The sequence below is a fragment of the Dermacentor variabilis genome, chromosome 4 (genome assembly GCF_050947875.1).
Source record: "Dermacentor variabilis isolate Ectoservices chromosome 4, ASM5094787v1, whole genome shotgun sequence".
NCBI lineage: Eukaryota > Metazoa > Arthropoda > Arachnida > Ixodida > Ixodidae > Dermacentor > Dermacentor variabilis.
In genome coordinates this window covers 10,237,564-10,262,522 of record NC_134571.1, presented here as the reverse complement: position 1 = coordinate 10,262,522, position 24,959 = coordinate 10,237,564, and the positions used below count along the sequence as shown (strand labels likewise).

Here is a 24,959-nt window from a genome sequence, read left to right as displayed (position 1 = left end):
GACCAGTACAAGAGATCTGAAAGTGTAAAATAAAATGCACCAGAAATGGAATACAAATCCGCTAAGTTGCTGGGATAAAGAAGTTGGCGATTGAATGGCGTAATGCATGGGAAGAGCACGGAAAAACATAACAGGCTAAACTGCCACAAGTATGCATACATCGGCATATAAAACTGTTTGCTCAATTTAAAGTTGAGATGTTAATAAAAAAGTGCAATTGAGCCCATCGGTCAAGTATAGATGTGAAATAAGTAAAACTTGTATAAAAGAATTAGCAACAGATACTTGAACACAGCCGGAGTGAGTTACGGATCGGGGAATAGACTGGTGGGAAATGACGCGATGAGGCTGCTTTCCTGGACGTTTGTGCGTCGACTGCTATCGGGAGAGAGCGGCCCTGGGAGGAATTATCACAGAAATGAGGCTTAGAATAAGCAAAAGAAATGCAAGAGCAATTAGTAAGAATACATTTGTTGACACTTGCAAAAGATAAAAGTAAAATACATAAAAGTCAGATAGCATGCAGAATGCACAATGCTGGTACAAGCTGTGGGGATGCGCGACTCGCGCGCGTCCCCTGATATGTTTTTCCCGCATGGCGCGTCTCCTGTAATCCGGCTTCGCCGCGTGGACTGCGTGATGCCCGCGGCGGTCGATGTGGTTGGGGCGCAGTGCGAGAGATGGCGCGAGTGTTGCGTTGCTAACGCCGCCTCACGGCAGGGTTACTTGGGGGCGCAGGGGAGGACGGGCTGTCTCTTCCACGGCGCGTCGGCGAACGGCGTGGACATCCCGCGCGCCGCCGACCCATGCTTCTGCGAGACCGCCTCGCGTGGCCGCCTTGGAATGCGCCACCATTCGCGTGACAGTACGCGCGAACGACCAGGCGTTGCGATCCAGCATGGGGCGAACATATTTGCTCGTTTTCCGGTCACGGTGAGTCGGACTTCTAGATTTGTCGCGCGCCCATCGGCATGTTTTGTGGATAGCAACTCGGCTAGCAGGCATTGATCTATGAAAGGTGCAATAAATGCCCTGGTGATTGTTTGCACTACTGTGTTGTCGTTCCTTTGTCCCAAGAGTACGGAGGTGAGATCCCCCACAAAGCGTAGAAGTTCACATAACAGTAGAAACATAAAGAGCCTAAACAAAAGAAAAAAATTCACAGTATCAACTACAACGATGTGAAAAGTGTCGTAAACAGAAAACATTTTGCAAAGATAGGGAAAACATTATACATGATGCAACTTGCGAGCTCATAAGGACGGATGAATCATACCAGAGGTAGTACTATCTTTTCTGCCGACTGCAGACATTTAGGAAATATATGCTGCGGGTATTTTAAACCAGTCATTCCAGTCCCATATGGATCTCTGGAAAAATGAGTAAGAGAACGAGTTCTTCTTGCAGGAATATTGTGTGAGTGTGAACTCATGTGTGTGACGTGTTTCTCTTGTCTATTCAGTTTCAGTGCATCTTTGTAGGCCTTTTATATTAAAGCAGTTGTGAAGTAGCATGTATAAAAACTTTAGGTAGTTATGTCAAGCTAGACCATGGAGTGTAGGTAATGTTGCACGAGATAAAAATTCTGTAGAATAATCAATGTTGCGATAACAACTAAAATTAATAAAACCGGTTTCCTTTACACATCTGCGAGCGCGCTTATACAACTAATTGTGAATGCGAACAAATTTTTTAGTGTCACGGATAGAGTGTTTCATCTAAAAATGAACTGTTTATTCTGTCAGTGATGGAAGAAAGCATGCATTTCAATCTCACCCTACACAACAGCCAGTAAGGTGCTACTTGCGCTATCATGCTGATGTGTACCAGCATTACGTGTCGCATTTGTTTCGCTATTCACTATTGGGAAGCAAAGGTGCTGCATTAGTTATGAACGCATCGCGTGCGCACTCACCGCGTCTTCACAATAAAGATGTGGCATGCAAATAATGTGCGCAAGTGTGCAATGACATGCGCACGTAGACCAGCAGGAACAACACGAAGCAATGCTTATTCGTCCGTGCACAACTCTAAGTCCGGTGTTTCCTGTCCAGGCATCCTTATTTCCTGCTTGAAACATTCATGACTAGCGCCGAGAAAAGACACACACAATAAAACAGCTGTTCGGCCCAAACAAAGCTGAGGCGTGAGCTCTGGTGTGGCGGAGCGCCAAGAAATAAGTAGATGACAAAATATGCTGTCTGCCGTTATAAGAACTTGCCTGCTCCCGCGAAGCTATCAGCTACGGCCTGTTAGGTCTATTGATTTGTTAGGTCTATGCTGACGCCAGAGAAGATGACGGAAGAAACCAAGTCTCTGTCCAGGCCCCGCCTGAAGCATATATACGTAGTGTTCTTGCGCCCAAACAAAACGCTCTGTCTTGTTCGTTCCTGTCTGCAAGAGGTGCAGTGGTACGCAAACGGTCCCAACATTGCGCTGACTTCCACAGCGACCAGACCAGGCTTTCTTCATTGCAGGTATTCTCGTCGCATGTTAACCTAGTGACATACACTTTGTATGCTTTGACGTAACGGTAGATTTGAGACCCTTCTCTTGCTCACCTTCCATTTCAAGTAGCCTGAAGGCAAATTCTTGTTGCTTGTATAAGTGGCTTCATTATATAACTCCTGCTTTCATTTTAAGGCAGCTATTTCTAATTCATGTAGAAATTGCTACATATACATTCATATATTTGTAAGCAAATTTGCGAAAGTTAACCTACTTTTTGTGTTCGCATTAAAGTCGCGCAAAAGGTATAATCACATACAAGACTGTGCATACGCCGAGACAGTTACGATACCGCGTGCTTTACCTCCCAATAACTAAATAATAATAATAATAATAATAATAATAATAATAATAATAATAATAATAATAATAATAATAATAATAATAATAATAATAATAATGTTCATTGGGCTAATTAGACCCTACGTGGAAAGCTATGGGTGGTGCTCAGAACGCTCATAAAGTCCTGAGAAACGCTAACGCATTAGCGCAATATATCTGAGGAAGTTTTAAAAGAGCTTTCATTATACTACGACACCTACATGCCACATATATAAATATATATATATATAACAGCTCAGAAGTGCCGAGACATATTGCTAGCAGTGTTTTCTATGACTCAAATGAAACAAGTGAACTTGGAATATTTACTCGAGCAACTCAGATATATGCTCCGACATTGCTTCTGGTGCCGACAGTGCTGCGTACGCTATAAGGGAACTCAGATTTACATGGGGTCAGTATACATTTATGGACACACGTACGTACATGCTTATGTACACACGTATTACGTGTGCACATATGTGCAGGTAATATGTTGTCACTCTTTAGAGCAGCTGCTTTCAAACATTTTCTATAATTAGGTGAGTAGTTCGTTGCGAAAGACTTCGTCAAGAAAGTATTTATGTGAGTGACGAATGCAAATTATTATTGCAGTTTCTCATTTAGCGTATTATTCGTCATTCAACCATTGTCGCAACCTTGCTCCGCTTTGAGGAAATAATTCGTGCAAACCCGTTTAGGTTGACCTCAACCCCTGGGTTTCAGTTTTGGCTGTAAAGCAACACCATTTTGACAAAGAGCCTTTATCCGCATTACCAGCATGTGTGATTAGAATCCTCTGGGTGAATTGTAAGCCGAGGGAATTAATTACCGCGTAATATTGCACGAAGTGCAGGGAAAGGATAAGTGACGCAAATCGAAGAAGTGCCACGTTTACAGACACCCTTGTTTTTTCTGGCTGTAGCGTGAGACATGTAATGTAGACAGACAAATCGTTTGTGAAAATTTGTTCTGTATTTTGAAAGCGCGGTCATTTAGCTTATGTAAAACACAAACCAGTTGTCGCCTAATGCCAAATCATGCCACTTTTATTCTCTTTCACTAAGACACGGGTCCGCACTTTGGAAAAGGCTGTGCTGCAAAACGATAGAAAGCTGAAGTAAAGGTATATAAATTGCATCTGACAGCTTTCTGGACATACCGAATCCAATGACAGAATGGCAGTTGCGGCAATGTGAAGAGCCTTTTGCGTAACGCTTCGTATCGAGAAACGTATATCAAGGTCATATCACTTCCGTGGCGTCTCACACGCGTTATTATTTTTTTCTTTTTGCCCAGAACACAAATATTAATCAAAAGTAAAATAACTTTGTTTTCAAGTAAAAAAAAACATACTAACGCATTTTCGGGTCATATTAACGCTCAACATTGTATATAATTTTCTACTTCTCACGTGCGTGCATTGCCCGTGGCATGTGGTTATACCATAGCTTTACAGACATCATCATCATCATCATCTTATCTTATGTACGCTGCAGGACGAAGGCCTCTCCCTGCGATCTCCAATTGCTCCTGTCCTGCGCCAACCGATTCCAACTAGCACCCGCAAATTTCCTAATTTCGTCGCACCACCTAATGTTCTGCCGTCCTCTACTGCGCTTCCCTTCTTTTTCTACCCATTCTGTCACCCTAACGGTCCAACGGTTATCTAATCGGGCGCATTAGATGACCTGCCCAGCGCCATTTCTTTCTCTTAATGTCAATTAGAATATCTTCTGTACCCGTTTGCTCTCTGATCCAAACCACCCTCTTTCTGTCTCTTAAAGTTATGCCTAGCATTATTCGATCCATCGCCCTTTGCGCGGTCCTTAACTTGTTCTCGAGCTTCTCTGTCAGTCTCCAAGTCTCTGCCCCATATGTCAGCACAGGTAAAATGCGCTGATTGTATACTATCCTTTTCAATGATAACTGTAAGCTTCTAGTCAGGAACTGACGATGTCTGCCGTATGCGATCCAACCCATTTTTATTTTTCTGGGAATTTCCTTCTCATGGTCAGGCTTCCCTGTGATTAGTTGACCTAGGTAAACGCGTACTCCTTCAGACTCTAGAGGCTGACCTGCGATCCTAAACTCTTGTTCCCTTGCCTGGTTGTCCATCATTATCTTTGTTTTTCTGCATATTAATCTTCAATCCTACTCTCACACTCTCACTGTTAAGGTCCTCAATCATTTGTTGTAACTCGTCTGCAGTGTTGCTGAATAGAACAATGTCATCGGCAAACCGAAAGTTGCTGAGATATTGACCGTCGGTCCTTACTCCTAAACTTTCCCAGTTTAATAGCTTGACTACTTCTTCCAAGCATGCAGTGAATGGCATTGGAGAGATTGTGTCTCCTTGTCTGACCCCTTTTTTATAGGTATCTTCCTACTTTTCTTGTTTAGAATTAAGGCGGCTGTGGAATCTCTGTAGATATTTTCCAGGGTATTTACGTAAGCGGTCTGTACTCCTTGATTGCGCGATGCCTATATGACTGCTGGTATCTCTACTGAATCAAATGCTTTTTCGTAATCTATGAAAGTCATATAGAGAAGCTTATTGAACTCAGCGGATTTCTCGATAAGCTGATTAATGACTTGTATGTGATCCATTGTAGAGTATCCCTCCATGAAGCCAGCCTGTTCTCTTGGTTGACTAAAGTCCAGTGTTGACCTTATTCTACTTGAGATTATATTGATATATATTTTATATAATATTGGGAGTAAGCTAATGGGCCTATAATTTTTCACTTCTTTAACGTCTCCCTTTTTGTGTATCTGTATAATGTTTGCATTCTTCCAGTTTTCTGGGACCCTTGCAGGCGATAGACACTTTGTATAGAGAGCCGTTAGTTTTTCTAGCATTATGTCTCCTTCATCTTTGATTAAATCGACTGTTATTCCATCTTCTCCTGCCGCTTTTCCCTGTTTTTATGTCTTACAAGGCCCTTCTGACCTCATCTCTAGATATAGGGGGAGTTTCTGTATCCTGTTCATTATTGTTTCGAATGGAGTACTCCTGAGTCTTCTGGGTACTCTACAGGTCAGTATAGAATTCTTCCGCTGCTTTTATTATACCTTCGAGACTGCTGATGACATTACCGTGCTTATCTTTCATTGAATACATCTTGGTTTGTCCTATGCCAAGTTTCCTTCTCACTGATTTCAAGATGCGTCCATTTTTAACGGCTTCTTCAGTCTTTCTCACGTTATAATTTCTAATGTCACTTATTTTCGCTTTGTTGATCCGTTTCGACAGTTCAGCGAATTCTATATTATCTCTTTAGTTGGACACTTTCATTCTTTGTTGTTTCTTTATTAGGTCTTTTATACTTGCGAGAGCTTGCCTACTGGTTAAAAGTGAAAAGTAAAGAGTAAAAATAAACTAATTAAATAACGAAAAAAACAAATAAATATAGGAAGACGAAACAAACAACGAAGCTGTGTGTTTCTTCTTCTATTTAACCCATACAGCGTAACCACCATGCAGAACTTAATATACCTATTGAGCAAGACAGCTTCGCTGGTCTTGCATCTTCACATAGTGGAAGGGCTCTGGATATTTATTCAACATAAAAATAGCGGTACAAACAATTCAAGGGGAACTTAGTTATCCGTACGTGGACGAATGTGAAAGCATTGCGACCACGTCAGCAGAAGCGCCGCAACGTCGTGTGACCAATGGTGTTCGTTACAAGGTGCACGCAATGCAAGGTCGTGGGTTCCACTCTCTCGAAAGATCCTGGGTTCGTGTGCCTTAATTAACTCTACCTTAAGTAACTGTCTTATTTATTTTTTTAAAGGTACATCACAGGCTTCGGTCGGAGCATTGAGTGATGGGGGATTACACCATAAAATACCTGATGGGCATGAACAATAACAAAGAAAAGTAACAGTAGGCAGAACAAAAGAATGCATCATTATGCAGTCTCAGTTCCCAAAAGGTGCATATAAGCGCTCACGGAAAAGTTCGCGGTTAGTGATTGAAACAATGGCATCTGGAAGATTGTTCCAAAGTGCGATGGCTTGTGGCAAAGCCGAAGAATTGAAAGCTTTAATTTTACCAAATATGAGTTTGATGAAGAGGTGATTATGAAGGAGTCTGGATGTACGAAATGGTTTTTCAAGTGGCAGTGAGTATGGCGTTACGCTGTGAATATATTTGTGTAGTAAGCATAAAAGAGCAACAGAACGACGAATGCTTAACGTCTGGAGTGGAATGCCTAGCTTATTTTTTGTTATACTAGAATGGCAGTTATAGTTGCATGAAATTACTAACGACCTGCATCATTTACTTGATTCTGGATTCGCAATAGACTGTGTTTTTTTTAGATTACTCCAAAGCATTTGTCAAGGTTAGTCATCATTTACTACTTTTTAAGCTCGGCCAGGTAAATCTAGATCCCAATGTTCTAAACTGGATTCGAGCTTTCCTTTTTAACCGTACTCAGTTTGTTTCCGCAAATAATGATGATTCCCCAGTCCAGCCAGTGCTATCGGGAGTTCCACAGGGGTCTGTATTGGGACCATTACTTTTTTTAATTTTCATGAATGACTTACCCGATAACATTTCATCAAAGATTTGCCTATTTGCGGATGACTGTGTAATTTACCAGAAAATAACTAACCAAGACGATGTTGCCTTACTTCAGACTGACTTAAATACTATACTTTCCTAGTGTCAAACGTGGAACATGGAATTGAACATTTCGAAATGCAAATCAATGCGCGTATCCCGCACCTTATTAGCATCACCACACTATCATCTTGATAATACGCCTCTTGAGTCTGTTTCATCTTACAAATATCTCGGTGTTAACATTTGTAGCAACCTATCATGGAACCATCATGTGAGGCACGTCGTCCCCAAAGCTAACCGTTCACTTGGGTACTTTCGAAGAAACTTCTATATGGCCCCCCGATCACTTAAAAAGCTTCTCTACACAACTTACATTCGTCCGTCACTTGAATACGCATCATCTATCTGGGATCCCGGTGGTACTACACTGACAAAAGAACTTGAAAGAGTGCAGAATCGTTCCGTTCGCTTCATCTTATCCAATTATGACCGCACAGCCAGTGTTACCATGATGAAGTCACTACTTAACCTTCCAGAACTTGGCGTAAAATAGCCCGGCTCGCTCTTTTTCATAAAATTTACTATCACAACAATCATCTCCGCAATCAGTTCATTAAATCCCCTCCTTTCATTTCATCTAGAACTGACCACCTCCAAAAAGTTGATGTTCCTCGTTGTAGAACTGTAACCTATTCACATGCATTTTTACCTAGAACCACCTCCGAATGGAATCAGCTGCCACGAGCAGCTACACCTATCACGGATACAACGCGTTTTAAGGATTTCTTGAATAACATGCCTAATATTGCTTAATTATTTGTATTGAATTGGTCCTTCTGTTTTTTGCTTATTGTTGTTTAAGTTTTAGATGTTCAAATTACTCTGCTTTATCTTGGATGCGACTGTTTCAGTTCATTTTTCTATTAAGCTGGTGATTGTTCATGCTTCTTATTGTGATTGTATCAACTGTTTTTCCAAGTTTCGTCTGTAATATGCCCCTCCCTTCTGTAATTTGCAAACCCTGAGGGTAAAATAAATAAATAAATAAATAAAATGAATCGAGCCGCTCTATTTTGTACGGCTTCCAGTATAGAAATGAAATACTCTTGAGGCTACCAGATCGACAAAGGAAATTCAAGTTGTGGGTGGACGAAGGTTAAGTATGCCAATTTGTGTGTTTGAGGTGAGCAATGATGGAAATTTCGACGTAAGTAACCCCAGCGTCTGTGACGCATTAGCACATATGTTGGTGATATGCGATTTTCATGAAAGGTTGACTGTAAAATGCAAGCCTAAGTACTAATATGACACCGCACGGGGAAGCGAAACGTTGTTTATAGAATACGTGAAGTTATAAAGTGACTCTTTACGAGTAAAGGAAATTGTTTTGCACTTATTCGAGTTCAACGTCATAAGCCAGTTATCACACCAGGCATAAACGAGGTTAAGGTCCTTTTGGAGGATCAAATGGTCATCATGACTTTCAGTAGTGCGGTATACGTTGCAGTCGTCAGCAAATAGTCGCCTGCAATAGGAAATGTGAGAAGGTAGGTCATTAATATAAATTAAGAAAAAAAGCAAAAGGCCTAGCACGCTGCCCTGCGGAACACCGGATGTGACATCAGAAAAAGAAGCCAAGTTATTAACGACTGCGAACTGCTTGCGAAAAGACAGAAAGTTACGAAGCCAAGATGGCGTTAGTGAGTCCTGTCTAGGAGAATTCTTTTTCCTTTAATTAACACCAAAAGCAGTAGCTTCAACTCCCACCAAAGGTCGAGCGTTCGACTCCAAAGAAAGTTTGTTGGTCAGAGTGCCTTAAATAACTGTATCTTAATTAGCTGTGTCTTAATTATATTATGGGATTTCACGTGCCAGAACCCCGATCTGATCATGAGGCACGCCGTAGTGGGGGACTCCGGAAATATGGACCACCTGGGGTTCTTTAGAGTGCGCTTGAATCTAAGCACACGGACGTTTTTTCATTTCGACCCCATTGAAATGCCGCCGCCGTGACCGGAATTCGATCCCGCGACCTTGTGCTCAGCAGCCCAACACCAATCTGTGTCTTAATTAAATCGACTTAACTAACACCAAATGTTATGCGTGCGACTCTCGTGAATGGTTGTGGGTTCGACACCATAGGTCGTGCGCCCAAGTGCGTTAGCTCTACATTAAGTAACTGTGCCTTAGTCAACTTTCCTTTAACTAACACCAAACGTCGTGGGTTCGACACCACAGGTCATGGGTCCGAGTACCCTAATTAACTATACATTAATTAACTGTACCTTAATTAACTTTCCTTTAATTAACACCAAACGTCGTGGGTTCGACTCCCACCAAAGGTCGAGGGTTTGATGACGCCGGTCATGTCAACGCCGAATTTTCCGCCTCAGGAGCTATATAATGCTTTCGCATTAATAAATGTAGAAATTCGCGAACGAATATTTTGATTCTGGCCTGAAATATTGTTGTTACTTGTGAAGTCGTCAGTATGTCTTCGTTTTTTCGCGCATCCGGTACCACTAACATGCACATTTAATTGTCACCGTTTTGTGCATAGGCTGCATAAAACGGGAATTATGAGAGGACCATTCGTTTCTGTCGCCAACGCTTCCTTATTTCTGCTGCCAAAAATCAAATAAAGGGCGGGCAGATGGAATAGCACACTGTGGTATAAAGGTTCTAAACAGGGGTAAAGTGCCTCAGAAAAGCTGCCCAATCTTTCAATTTGAGGAGCTATCTTCGTCAAAGGCGAGGTTAGTAGAGTTAGTAGGGCTCTAGAGTGACGTCACATGTGGCTCTGGTCAGTGGCGGCTGGTTGCAAAGGGAGAGACTTCAAAGAGAATGAGCACTGTCGCCTGATGTCTGTAAGCGTGGTTCCTAAGACGAAGGGACAAGAGCGGGGGAGTGGGAAGGCGGGGAGAAAAGAAAAGGAGAAAGAAAAGAGGAAAAAAAAGAAAGGAAGAGAGAAAGGACACCAAGGGGGAAGAACAAGAAAAGAAAAAGAAGGGCATGGGCGACGAAAAGAAGGGCGACGTGTTGAGGAAGCGAGAGGTTAGGGAGCATTCAGGGGTGTCGTTGGCGGCATGTTTTTGTGGCTTTAGAAGAGCCGGTGAGGCGGTTGGTGCGCGAGTAACAAAAAAGACCCAAAAAGACATCAGTTGAAAGAATGAATTTAGTAGCATAGCAGTAATGCGTCGGGTAATCTTGAAGGCGTTAAGATGGTGACAAGGTGTCTGGGGTACAATGCATGGGGTAACTGGAAGGCAGCGGCATGGTCTTTAAGGGACGTTAGCCACAGTAGCTTAACGTAAGTGTCGTTATGGCGGCATACAGAAATGGTGATATCCTGTGTGGCTGAGGAGCCGAAAATGTATCCTGGCGTCTGGGACATTAGAATGTGTATGTGAGTCTGTTTCAAAAATATATATAATAAAATACAGACAAAAAATGGGCGGGGAGCCGAAACCGGAATAACAAATAAGAGGGTGACATGAGTAGAAGCGGGCGAGGGCAGGTGTACATAGGAAAAAGGGCCGTACAGTTGATATAAAGGTAAAAACATGAAATAGTATGTTGAACTGAGTAGTAGGCTGGAAAAAATTGGAAATGGAGGAAAAGGTGGGGAAGGAAGAAGAAGTCGACTAGAGCGGACGCTTTGACATCGGCTCCAGCTTTCATCAATGTTTGCGAGTGGGTCTCTCTGCGCAACCGGGCGAGTTATGCCTTAATCGACGTGGCACGTCAAGAGGACTCTGCCGATACCGGATTTTCGTCGGTGGACATTTTGGACATTTTGCCGTTCTGCGAGTGTTTGAAACACGGCGAGGGTAGGCTTAGGCCTACTCCCGCGCATGTGGGACTTTGAATCCAGGATGGACGTTGTGGAAGGAGAAGAGATTACGCAAGAAGAGGCATGCGACGCGGGATGGAAGGTGGCGTACGGCCGCCGGCCCGGCAGGCGCAGGGAAGAATATTCTTCGGGTCAAGACGGTGGAAATACAAGTGGCAGACGGAGGTACGGCGGCCGCACCGCCGCACCACGCGACGCGATACGACGCGTCACGGCTGCTTCCAGGCTGCCTCGACTGCCGAGGGACACTTTTCGCATTATTGTCAGACCACGCGATGGCCTGAATGTCAACAAGGTCAGTAAAATACGCTTTGAGCAAGCCTTGGCCATGGCGGCATCCTTGGCTCCGGCCGCAATCGAAGAGGACACGATGTGTCCCAATGGAGTTCAGAACATTTTTGTCGTGTGTACTCCTCACGAGAAAAACGCGGACGCGTACGCCCGAGTGCAGCAAATCAGGCTCGGTGAAGGCACGTTTGGGGTGGCGGCGTACCTGGCCCCACCCGAGAATACGTGTAGAGGAGTCATAAGAGGAGTCGACGTGGAAGTCAGCGAGGCTCAACTCAGAGCGAGAATTGTAAATTATCGGAATCCGGGCGCTTTGGAAGCCAGGCGGATCAAGAACACTACAGCGGTGGTGGTACTTTTCGAGGGAATGAGGGTGCCCAACTACGTGGCCTGCGGCGCGAGCATGTTTCGCTGCACGCTTTACCGACGCCACACGGAAGTCTGCTACGGTTGCGGAGGACTGGGACACCGGGCTGACGTGTGTCCCAACCCTGGAAGCAAGTGGTGTCGCACCTGCGGAAAACGATCGCCGGCGGAAGATCACCAGTGCGATCCGCAATGCACTTTGTGCGGTGGCCCGCACCCCACAGCGGCCAAAGAGTGTAGGGACAAATTTCAAGTTCCATATATTGTCAGAAGAAGACGGCGGCAGCAGCGTCGACGCGCCGAGCAGCTGAAGCTGGGAACCGACGTCATCACGGCGGGCGGCAGGAGCCGCTCGCGTACGCCAGCTGTGCAGGAGCGCAGCACCGAAAGAAGCCGCTCTCGCACGCCAGCTGCGCAGAAGCGCGGTGCAATCAGGCAGCGCTCCAGATCAAGAGGGCGCTCGGTGTCCAGCGTGCGGATCCAGGAGGAGCCTACCTGGGCAGATTGTGTCAAAGGGAAGAAGAAGAAGGAGCTACAGAGACCCACGGAGGTAACGCGGTCGGCTTCGCCAGAGCATGGTAGTAGGTCGCACGTGGACGCATTACTTAAGGAAGTTAAGGAGCTTAGAGAGGAGGTACGCCGACTCAAAGCCGCCAAGGCAAACCCAAAGTCCTTTGAAATAGTGGCGTGCGACCAGACGCCACAGGTAGTCGAACATATACCCCGCGTAGGGCTCACTAAAGCAAAGCGCAAGGCCCCCCTTCCTAACGACGAGAGCGACTCGGAAACGTCTGAGGGAGAGGTCCAGCAAAGAAAGATGTTGGAGGAACTACTTAGGATAAGTAGAGAAAATCAGGAAAGCGTAAAGCTTTTGGTCCAAAGAGTGACCGTACTAGAAAAAAAGGCGGCGATTAAGGCCAAAGCCAAGGTCCGAGCGCAAAGCAAGGCAGTGAATCACTCCGAGGTTGCTCCGGCTGTGGAGCAAGGTATGTTGTTGTAGCATCATGGCGGGCGATCACAAAGAGCTGGTAATATGGCAGTGGAACTGCGCTAGTTTTCAAAGGCACAAGGCTCCGTTACGGCAATTTTTGGCGAATGAGGTGGAAAAACCGCAGATTTTGTTATTACAGGAAACACTATGTGACGACCCTACCCTTTCTGGCTTCAACACTGTGTCGGTCAGGAACGAGGGAGGCAGAGGACTAGCTACGATGATAAAAAAAAATCTAGCCTTTATTGAACATCCAATCCAGTCTGGACGGGGTAAGATGGAGGCCCTTTTCGTGGAGGTTATACCGCACGGGCGTCTCAAGCAGAGCGTCTTTGTGCTTAATGTCTATAGCCCACCGTCGGACCAGAGACAGACGTTTAACTCCCTGCTTAGGAAGGCGACTTCGATAGCCAAACACTCTCCTCTGATAGTTGCTGGGGACCTTAACGCTCCTCATAATGCATGGGGCTACGTCAGACGGACTGTAAAAGGAGAGAACCTGACGAGGATCCTGGATGATCTTGCGTTTTCGGTAATCACGGACCCAGGGTTCCCCACTAGGCTGGGCACGTCAGTTGCGCGAGACACAACGCCTGATTTGGCCTGTGTAAGGAACGTAGGTAATGTAACGTGGGCCAATAAGCAGGAGAACCTGGGCAGTGACCACTTCATAGTAGCGGTAACATTGACGGTGGAAGCCCGCCCGGCCAGGGTATTTCGAGTCACGGACTGGGAGGAGTTCAGGAAACTTAGGAAGGAGCGAACGAGCACATTTTCCTCGTTTGACGAGGCTATCGAATCGCTAACAGAGGACGTCGAGAGGGCTACTAAGGTAGTACAAACAGAAGCGGAGGTCCCAAGAATGGATCCGCACCTAGCGCATCTGTTGGAGGCGAAATCGTCAATTCTGATGAGGTGGAAAACACAAAGGTTAAATCGTAGGCTGAGGAAAAAGGTTGCGGAGCTTAATAGAGAGATTGAGCGATATTGTGCGGAGCTCAATAGGCTACAATGGGACGAGGTCTGCGCGGCAGTAGACGGGTCCATGCGCTCAGGAGGGAAGTGGAACCTCCTCAAGCACCTCCTGGGTGACGCGCAGACAAAGCATAATCAAAGGCAACCACTTAGTAAAGTCATACACCGGCACAAACAGGAGGGAGGTACTGAAGAGTCACTTTTGAATGCGATCGCGGATAGATACCTTCCTATAGGGCCGACGCAGGAAGAGGATTATCCGCAGATCGAGTGCGCGACGGTAGAGGAACTGGACGCGCCTTTCACAGAATCAGAGATCAGGGCGGTGATCTACAATTTAAACAGCAGATCGGCTCCGGGTCCGGATAAAGTTTCTAACAGGCTATTACGAAACCTGGACGATAAAGCAGTGGAACTACTTACTAAGGAAGTCAACAGGGTATGGGAGACAGGACAGGTGCCTGACGGATGGAGGTCGGCTATAGTGACACTCATCCCTAAACCAGGAAAACCTCTTCATCTGGACAACATGAGGCCAATATCACTAACCTCGTGCATAGGCAAGGTAGCGGAGCACGCGATCTTGAACAGGGTTTCCGGGTACATAGAGCGCAAAAACCTCTTCCCACATAATATGGTTGGTTTTCGGCCCGGCCTATCGACGCAGGAGGTTATGCTAATGCTAAGGAAGCAAATCTTTGATAGCGGCACCCGGGACGTGAGAGGGATTCTCGCCCTGGATCTCACTAAGGCGTTCGACACAGTGTTTCATAGATACATTCTGCAAGCCACGGCCGGGATAGGCCTGGGAGTCAAATTCCAGGCCTTCGTCAGGTCCTTTCTCATGAATAGAACTGCTACTATTCAGGTGGGGCAGATACGGTCGAGCGTGTACGAATTGGGAGCTCGGGGTACCCCTCAGGGATCAGTCATCTCGCCACTGCTCATCAATATAGTCATGAAGGGTCTATCAGATAGGCTGGGCGGCCTCCAGGGCATAGATCACGCACTTTACGCAGATGAGATCACGATCTGGTGCCCAAGGGGCTCCCTAGCTGAAATGGAGCAAGCTCTACAAGCGGCCTTGGACGAGACGGAGGCTTACCTTGCGGACACGGTTCTCAAGCTGTCTACGAATAAATCGGAGCTGTTGCTTTACAGACCCGCAAGGCAAGGGGTTCGGGGTCTGACATCCCTCAACCAGCTACCCGTGGCATTATACGCGAATAATGGGCAGAAAATTCGCAGAGTCGACTCAGTTAAGATCCTAGGCCTGCTCATAGACGCGAGGGGCTGTAATGCCAGAACAATTACCCACGTTACAGCCAAAACAGAGAATATGTTGCGGCTAATTGCTAGGGTGTCCAACCGAAAGAAGGGGTTAGGTGAAGACAATCTCCTTCGGATGTACAACGCGTTCCTCATGAGCCATATTAACTATGTGGCGTCGGCTCTAGTGTGGACAAAAACGGAAAAGACCAAATTAAATACACTCATGCGCAAGAGCATCAAGAAAGTGCTAGGCTTGCCTATTGCCACGAGCTCCGACAGGCTAGATCAACTCGGTATGCACAATAGCATAGACGAGATCATAGAGGCACAGGTCACTGCCCAGGTGGTTAGGCTATCGTCGACCCAAGCTGGCAGGCGAATTCTCGACGAGGTTGGCATGGCTCCTAGGATAATGGAGGACCGGCGTATAACATTGACACGAGAAACGAGGGCAACCTACCTGGTGAGGCCCTTCCCGCGGAACGTACATCCTCAGCATAACGAGGGTAGACGTAAAGCCCGTGCGCGAGCCATATTGAAGAAAGTTAGAGATGACAGAGACTCCGCGCTCTTTGTCGATGCGGCGCAGTACGGCAACAGGAGAGTGTTCGCGCTGTCGGTTGTAGACGGGCGGGGGGTGCTTCGGTCCTCGGCCTCGGTCAGAGCGGCCACCGCGAGTATAGCAGAGCAAATTGCGGTTGCGCTGGCCTTGTGTGATACAGAGCGTTCCTACATTTACACCGACTCGAGAGACGCAATCAGAGCTTTCGAGTCGGGTAACCTCGCACGAGAAGCGGCCTCTATTTTAGAGAAAAGGGCTTACCCCGGTTTTCATTATATCACGTGGTTCCCCGCACACGTGGGGACGAACGTTCTCGAGGGATTCCCAAACCTCAACGAGCTTGCCCACGACCGTGCGCGAGAACTCACGCGCCGCGACGGTCTGGAGGCTCCGGAGGGGCAGGAAGGGCCTCAGCAGAACGATCCACTGCTCACGTTTAATCAAATCACTAAACATTACCAACTTGGTCGGGGAATTTATCCTCTGCCTCACCCGAAGCTCAGTAGAGGTCAGTCAGCTACACTTAGAATGCTGCAGACGGGATCTTTCCCGTCGCGGGGATTCCTCAGTAGGATGTACTCGGATGTGGACCCTAGTTGTCCCGACTGCACTGAAACCTTTTGCTCATTGGCTCACATGCTCTGGCGATGTCCCGCGTTGCCTAACGACTTCCTCTCCAGCGAAGCCGAATGGGAGGAGGCCATCAGAAGCACGGTACTCCGAAAGCAAGCCCATGCTATCCAGAGGGCCCAGGAAAGAGCGAAGCGTCACGGCGTTCTGTCCTTTACGTGGGCGCGGCCAGCGGCTACAATGGCCTCCCGTTAGGAGGTCCTGGTAGCTCCTCAGGATTAAATAAAGTTCGTTGTCTGTCTGTCTGTCTGTCTGGAGGAAAAGGTGAGATTGAGAATTAAGGTTAGCTGGGGGCAGAATGTGTTTTATGCCTTGTTTGGCATATGAGTTTCAGATTTAAGTTACCGCTTTTAAATATTCTAAGTTGCCACGTGCCAAATTAATTTCCGTTGGGTGTAGTCATTTAAGCTTGTGCATGAGTTATGATTCCGTACACTTCCTCTCGTGAGGTGAACGGAAATTTGTTTGTAGTATATGGAACCTTGCTTTGTCAAATATATGACCATGTTCATTGAAGTGGTGGGCTGCTGCTTTAGGTAAATTGTGTTTTGTATCTGCGCGGTGAACGTTGAGTATTGTATGAATTTGTTGTCCAGTCTCACCTATGTATTGTTTACTACAAGCGGCACATTCTAGACAGTAGATAGACTACGTTGCTTGATGTGCAGGTGAAACTCCAAGTTAACTTGTGTGAATAATTCGACGCTGTACTTTTTAATGCAGTAGTAGATTGAATATGTTTGCATGTAGAGCACCTGGGGCGGCCAGAGGAACCGGTTCCCAACTTGGGCTTTGTCCATAGTTTGGCATGCACAAGAATATCCTTAAGGTTAGTGTTGCGTCGGTAGGCTACTCTGGACGGTTCGGGAACAATCTGATTAAGTTTCAGGTCACTGGTGAGAATTGGGTAGTATTTACTGAGGATGTTGTTCACGTTTGGAAGTGCGTTTGAGAATTCAGCAGTAAGAAGAGGCGTTGTTCTTGTGTTCCTAGAGCGGTGCTAAAGAACCTCGGCTCGATCAAGTTTGGTTGCATCGGTGTAGGCTTTTTGAAAGGCACGGTTTGTGTGGTTCCTGTTTGACAGGGTTTCTTTAAGGTGATCGAGTCTATCTATGAGCTCTTGGTTTTCAACGCAAATTCGACGTAGTCGTGTGGCTTGGCCTCTAAAGGATGCCTTCTTTGCAATGTCTGGGATGGTGGCTCATGTATTCTAGGTACTGTTGTTTGTCGAAAGCTTTCCTATACAGCGTTATTTTTCGTGCCCCATTATCGATGTATATTGTTGTGTCCAGAAATTTTATGCCAGCATTTACGATGTTGCCTGTTTCTGGCCGCTGTGAAACAGCTGCCTCTATATGTAGTAAATTCAATGCCTGATTTAGCTCGCTATTTTGTACCCTTAAAGCTCTTAGTTTATCGGCTTCAGTGTCTGTATTTGTTTCCATCAGCAGTTTCTGGCTTGCCTTTCACACAATCTTTCAAAAACTTTTCTCGTGCAGCTGCCGAACGCGCGAGCACCCCTGGCGTGACCGAAGCGGCGGCATCGCGTGCACTTCGATCGAACATGGGCCCCGTGCTGGCGCGAATGAACTCGCTCACCGAGGGCGGCTTCTGCATCTCGGTGGTAACCGGCGACCGACGCGGGGCCGGCACCGATGCCAACGTCTGGATGCGGTTGCATGACGTCGACGGCAGGAAGTCTCCCGTGATCACGCTCAACCACACCTTCAAGAACGACCACGAACGAGGCGAAACGTCGTCCTTCTCCATTAAACCAATCCACAATTTCGGAGCGCTCGCCAAGGTATCAATTTCTGAACATTTGCTTTCACCCAGCATGATAGTCGTAAAGGAGGAGAAACCTCATTCTTTCTGTATGTTGTTGTCTTGCCACATCGACATGCTTGTATGTCTTCTGGAAGAATGGTGGTGAGGACGGGTAGCGCTCGCACATTCATGTGTTGAGATGCTAGGAGTAGAAGGCGGCTACTCTCTCAAGTTCTCCCCCCTTGCTCTCCCATATATATTAGGGTTTCTTTTTTTTCACTTTGACTCCTTGGCCCCTCCTGTCGTCACTGCTTCATGGTGTAGTGCTAAAAGCAAGGGACAAGGCTGCACAAGTCGTGGGGGCTATATGGTCCCAACAAGAGGTTATCGTGTAAAAATGTGCCCCAGACAATAGATCACACGTTTTGGTCAGGCCAGACGACAAACTTGCACAAGTTAGAAGGACGTCAAATAGCCACATTTCAACAGTTATTGGCGGGAAAAGGACAGGGCGTTGCCTTCTTGTAGGTGAGGAGAGGCGCATGCATTACGAACCAGGTTACGTCTGAGTTTTAAAGCATTGAGTTCACGAAGTCTATGAACAGACTTTGTATAGCTAGTGAGAGAAGTGGTATAAAAGCGTGCGAGATTGTAGTGTACATATTTTTACTGGGTTGTCCTTCATAAAATTTAGTGTAACTTGGCTCACCGTCTCATGATGTCGGTATCGTAGCGGAAGACGCTGATTCCTCTTCTTTTGGTCGCTCTTTCATTTCAGACTCGTGGGCTGATGAAATTGCTAGAGCTGACACATATGTGGCCTGGCCGTCTGAATGAGAGAGATTTAACAACAGAAGAGAACCGTATACGAGAGTGCTTCTCCCGATCACTGCGTGTTCTGCTGTCCCTCTCCAGTCACCTACGTTTTCATGCCTTTAGTCAACCCTAGGTGCCAAGAATTATGAAAATCCTTACTAAGGTGCGAAGGGGGTTCCTATGAGCCTATGGTAGGAATACACTGCCTTGAACATGCGAATCACGCACACACAGGTGATGTTGCAAAAGTGACTGCATTTACGCGATCGAATGTCATGCCGCTGAATAGAGCCCGGGATCACATAGGATACTCAGCCTCCGCAGCTTCGTCCACATTCCCTCTGCATTTTGATCCTCACATTTCTTTGTCCTAGGCGGCGAATATTATTTAGCATGCATATGGGCTATTCTAATTGTTATTTTTATTCACTTTCATGGGGAGCAGCATGAGCGCTCAGTGGCGTGTTACGAAGCTCCAGCTGGCCGATTTGTCTTCGGCTGCTCCTGGTGTGAGCCAAGATAAAAAACCGGACAACATAGTGGATATTGCTCGTAGAAAGCGCGAACCACAAATGAAGTGTCCCGTCGGCTCTTCTCACGTCTCTTTTCTTGCTTGCACTTCCCACCACAAATGGAAAGTCTTTCTTTTCAGTTCCATGGATGTGTTATAGCAGGCAGTGAAAGCATTTACCATCAGTCTATATGCTGGTTGTGACATTAAGAACTAGTAGCAGAACTGGCAGTGTCACTCGATGGCTCCTCTTTTTCGTCGTCTCTCCCCGAGCTCACAATGGCGGGCACCCATGCTCTTGCAGGTGGAAGTATGGCGCGACAGCTTCGGATTCGGCCACGCATGGTTCGTAGACCGCATTGAGGTTCAGGACCAGTTGTCGGGTGAGCTGTACGTGTTCCCCTTCCACCGGTGGCTGCCATCCGAGATGCACTTTTTTGTCGCACTCTACGACTGTGTGCTGCCCCACGATGACCCACACCAGGACCAGCGGAGACAGGAACTGCAGCGGAAACGCAAGCTGTACCGCTACAAGGCCTGGATCCCGGAGGGACCCACACAGGTGCTAGAGCCGTGACGCTGCCTTTATCGTGTATTAATGTGTTAGCATACTTGAAGTACCTTCCGAGGGCTAAGTGTGTTTGTATGGGCCTAACCGTTTTCCCGCCAACCTGGGTCGCTGTGTAGTCCATGGTCGAATGCTTAGAGCATAGGGCTGCTGTGCTGAGAGAACAGGGTTCGTAACCACCGATGGGACCAACTTTACTTAGTGAGTATATATGTGGCACCGTGTGCATATGAAAGGCGGGAGATGAAAATTCAAGATGGTAAGGAAAGCGAGAACAAGGTAAAAGCGGCAGCCAACGTTTCGACAAGTGGACTTTTATGGGTATATGGTACTGCTATTCAATGGAACTCTCTGACGCTGACTTGGAGCACTGGGTTTGTGCCAGTCGGTCTTTGCTTGTCTTTAGCGAACCGCTTTAATGGCAACTTGGTTGACTGGGTATGTGCCAGTCGCTGTGTGCCGCTCCACAATGACAAAAAAGATGCCGTCAAAAATTTCCTCAAAGCTGGGCGGTATCGAACCCACGCCTCACGGATTCCTCGGTTTCAGCAACCCGACGCTTGGCAAGCTGCGCCCCAAGTGCGCTGAGTCATTAGCGAACTGCGCCACGAATGCACTGGGCATGTGCTGCTCTTTAATTAACATGTTGCCAACCTGCGCCGATGAGTATGCGCCACTGGATGTGATGCAAGCGAGGCAACAATTCTCTGCTTTCACACGCACCGGCGCCCCACGTTTGTCGTCTCGGAGGCTGCGCGCGGACTTCTCAGAAGCGCCACTAGATGGCGCAGTGTGTGCAGAAAGAAATGCGAGAGAGGAGCTCGGCTGCCGCATGACGCGTTTGTCAGCTTTCGTCACACACCGGCACGCCATGCATTTTGAAGGCCTCGCGCAAGCTTCGCGACGGCGCCGCTACATTGCGGTGAATGTTCTTAAGGAAACGCGAAAGAGAAGATCCGTTGCAGTGCACGCCTCATACGTAACTCATTTCGACGGTGGTGATACATTGTGTCGCTGTATTGTTTCTCTGCTAAACGCATTACCGTCGACAGGCATCGCAAGATGGGCTCTGCCGAACTTTTTTTCACCCCAGGGGGTCAAGACATATTGAAATTTTATCTGGACCACGGGTTTTTAGAGAGTAAGTTTCAAGGAACAATGATGAATGGCGCTCTTTCTTTTCTTTAATACTATATCTCTATTTTTTATCCTATGATTTGCATGATGGCAGGAATATGATCACCATCGAACACCTCATATGGCGGTTGCCACCGGAAACGCCGCCATTACGCCTGGGAAATTATTTAACTATTTCACAGCAAAAATAGTGACAAAGTACTTTTTATTGTGATAGCAGTTATATGGACACTACAAGCACATTTCTGTCGTCGACGTCGCCTTGACCTTCCGTATCAAGTGCAAGGGCGATAATATCACCGCCGCGCGGCGTAAGCTGTACGTGCGCATGAAAGCGTGCGAGGGTGAGCTGGAGATCGCGGCTCAATCTCGCGCACTAAAGGGAGGAAAGCGAGGAGGAAGCGAGCCGTCTTCTGTCGCGCGCAAGGCTTCGAGTGGGAGGGTAGGGATGATTGTGAGATGGTTGTGAGTAATCGTCGTAATTACTCCAACCGATATGCTTTGCCGGTAGCCATTTCATGCTTACATCCGCTCTCGATTACGGGAGAGCCAGCATTTTATTTCTTGGTCCCCGTCTTTCTTGTACTGTTCATTATGCGACATTACCAGCCCGCCCAATTTGCCGCATTTGCCACTACGAGTTGGGAGCGAGCCCGATTGTAAAATTAAACAGTATTACTCCCACTAGTTGCGACATAAGTTAGGCTTGTAAGCTTTCTAATGCATGATCAACATTACTTGTGCATTTCTTTGGCGTCATTTGTGTACCCTAGTGCCTATGCACTCTCCTTAGCATGCACGAGACGTTTCACGTGCTGTGGCGGCGTCCCTGATACAGCCTGTCGGAATTTATTTTTGCTTGGACAATTGAAGACTTTTTTTGTAAAGACTTCATGTCTGAATCCAATGTCGCGACACAATGCAAACATATCTATCTTCGCCAATAAGGAGATACAATGTGCCCACAGGAGGCTGAAGGAATATACTCGTATTTCTTTCGCATTACGTGGACTGTGGAATAGCAGATATTTGTTATCGGTAATTATTCTCAACGGCTCCTCCACTATTAGGACCACGGCCGGCTGGACTCCTCTTAATGGGTGGCTGGCTCCTATTCCGAACAGAGTGTAAGCGATAGTGTTTGGCACATTTTGGCACGCTTGCGTTGGAAAATTGCATACCGTTACATTAAATCAAGCCTAAGCGCCGTGTGACTTAATTAAAACGGCAGTAGCCATTCGAAGAAATAAAGAGACTGACGAAAGAAAGGAGAAAAGCAGGAGGAAAGGCGGAAAGGGACGCCGTAACTTGCGTTGATCACATAGACCGCTGTCGGAACAAACAATTTCGGATGCCGACCACATAAGGCATAGCAGCGCAGGGTGACGAAGACACTGATACAGTTCTTGGGGACAACAAACCTACAAAACGAGCATTAGCATTAACTCGTGCTCATTTTGCCGAACATGATCCTATGTTATCGCAGTGGGTGGTGATTGCGACCGGCTGTGATCGTGCGTTAGTGCATTCACGCAAAGATTGCTCGAAAACGCATGATCATTCCGTGATGGAATGGATAATGCATTTTAAGATTATGCGCATAAAAGGTCATTCATTTATCTATGCCTTGATCTTTCCAGGCCTACCGCCTTCCCGAGGATGAACAGTTTAGTCACGAATACAAGGTGAGGAATACCACACAGTATTTTTGTTTGGCGCATACCCATTTTACTTGGAAGAGGTTTGTTTAACGTAGTACATTCTGCTGGTGAACAACTAGTGCTTGTTGCAAAGTACACGTGCTGCATGCCAAAAACGAGAGATTCTAGGGCCTTCAGAACAATGGAATATTGATATGCTAGCTACGCGTGTTTATTTCATCACTTATACCTGTGCTTTCTGACTCATTAACATCACTGACTCGTGACCTCGTTGCCACTTATCGACAAAGGCTGTCCATGCACCTCTCGCGCTGTTAATTTTCTTATCGTCTTTGTTATCCACAGTGGGACATCGTGTCGATGAAGGCAAGGATGATGGTCGAAACCAAACTTATCATGATCAAGGTTACCCACTGGCAGTCCATGGACGACCTCCGTCGGGTCTACAAGTACAGTCTTGGAGAGCCCAGAGTAAGTTCCTGAAGAAAATCGCTTCTTCGCAAACGTCGAGCCGCATCTTGTTTGCAGAGCCCACAACACAGCTGAGTGACAGATGTGTTCTATGTAAAACGAGGTCTTTGGGCCTAAATGCTCCTCAGAGACACTCACTGCCTGAAAGAAATCCTTATTGTAGACTTTACATGAAGTCGCTTGTGCAGGTGCATTTATTACGAGCATCAATACTACTTTCCGCCCTGTGTACCACATGCGGGGATCGCTCATATCTATTGGATTATCCCATTGCAATCTTCAATCCATGTTATCCCAAAGTGTTACGAGTTTTCAAAAACTGGTATAACTTCTGGCCTGTAGAAGAAGCGCTTACAATGTACAACACACTCCACAGCGACATCCTACTAATGATGCCCATTCATTCATTCTCCTCGCAAGAAACGATATTCGAGGGGGCATCAAAAGATTTTGATCATAAGAAACAAATAAATGAAAAACATTATTTTACTTTATAGTTATTAAGATTTCCGTATGGTGGTCACTATTCAAATTCACACATTTCTCTAAATGTTTCTTAATCCTCCATAGGCTTTCTCAAATTTCATAAATAACTACTGTTAGACCTCCTGAATGACTTCACCTATAGTATCATATCACCGATCATCTTGAAATAAAGGAATATTAACGTGGTGAGAAATTTGCAGAATAAGGTGGATGTGGTCATAGCGATAATGTTTTTCTTCCCCAGTAACAGTTTGAAATATGTGTACAGCTCCATCATCAGTGAGAAGGCGGACGCCTTTCAGGAGTATACCATGGCGTTTTTGCTTCAGAGCGTTTCTAATATGTTCTGTTCATAGTCAGACCTTTGTAAAGCAGTCTGTCGGGATGACTCCACAGCAATCCTAGAAATACCGACAACATGACCTTCCCGGCCGTCCTTCGCAACTACGCCGTTTTAGGCGCAGGGCAATCACAGAGCTTCAACAGTTTGCTTGTCTCTCTAGTCTCCCAGATCATAAAGGCAGACACAACATGTACCTGTAGTTACGAAACGACTAAAGATCATCTTCATCGTGCTCCAAATTAGTCAGCACGTGCATCGAGAGGTCGCATCTGGTTTGCCACTGGAGAGGAATTTGCAATCGAGGTACCCAACGTGCAGACACCTTAGACATATGAAGTTTATTATGGATCACTTTACACACCATAACTTAAGCCTTCTCCATGCGTGATCATTTTATTCGTTACTCGTCGATCTTGCAGAATGAAAGCTTTCGCTTACTTCACTTTGAAGGCATCATCAGTGAACGAGGGTCGGCCAGACCTAGGCTCGTTGGGGAGGAACATGTGACCAATTTGGAGATTTCTTTTCCACCTCACAACAGTGGCATATGATGGACAATAATCACCATAGGCAGTCCTCAATTCATCATAAATTTGCTGGGCGCTATAGCCCATCAAATCTAAAAACTTTATCACACTAAATTCTACTATCGCATCCAAAGAAAATTAACCGACGATTACAATATTCCCTAATGCGAAATTTGATTACCGATATATTGGCTGGCGCGCACAATCTGTACCGCGCGGCACGTTGCAAACGGAGCGAAGTGTGGCGCGACTGCCTCGCCGATTGTGAGATCACTAGATGAGGCGCGTGGCTGACGCGCGGCCGCGATTCACAGCAGCCGCCGCAGACAT

General features: G+C 46.4%; 1 protein-coding gene across 4 annotated transcripts in view; it reads left to right on the top strand.

Moving 5' to 3' along the window:
• LOC142578658 (polyunsaturated fatty acid 5-lipoxygenase-like) overlaps positions 1–24,959 on the top strand; it is a 76,481-nt gene that overhangs the window by 24,068 nt on the left and 27,454 nt on the right. For 3 of the 4 annotated variants that reach the window (XM_075688103.1, XM_075688101.1, XM_075688102.1), the window contains exons 2-5: positions 17,842–18,146; positions 19,741–19,998; positions 22,782–22,826; positions 23,148–23,273. In XM_075688103.1, the coding sequence (XP_075544218.1) occupies positions 17,907–18,146; positions 19,741–19,998; positions 22,782–22,826; positions 23,148–23,273 (669 nt within the window). In that variant the 5' untranslated portion in view covers positions 17,842–17,906. Of the gene's footprint in view, positions 1–2,457; positions 2,478–17,841; positions 18,147–19,740; positions 19,999–22,781; positions 22,827–23,147; positions 23,274–24,959 lie in introns of those variants that run through there. The other variant, XM_075688105.1, reaches the window with a different exon arrangement.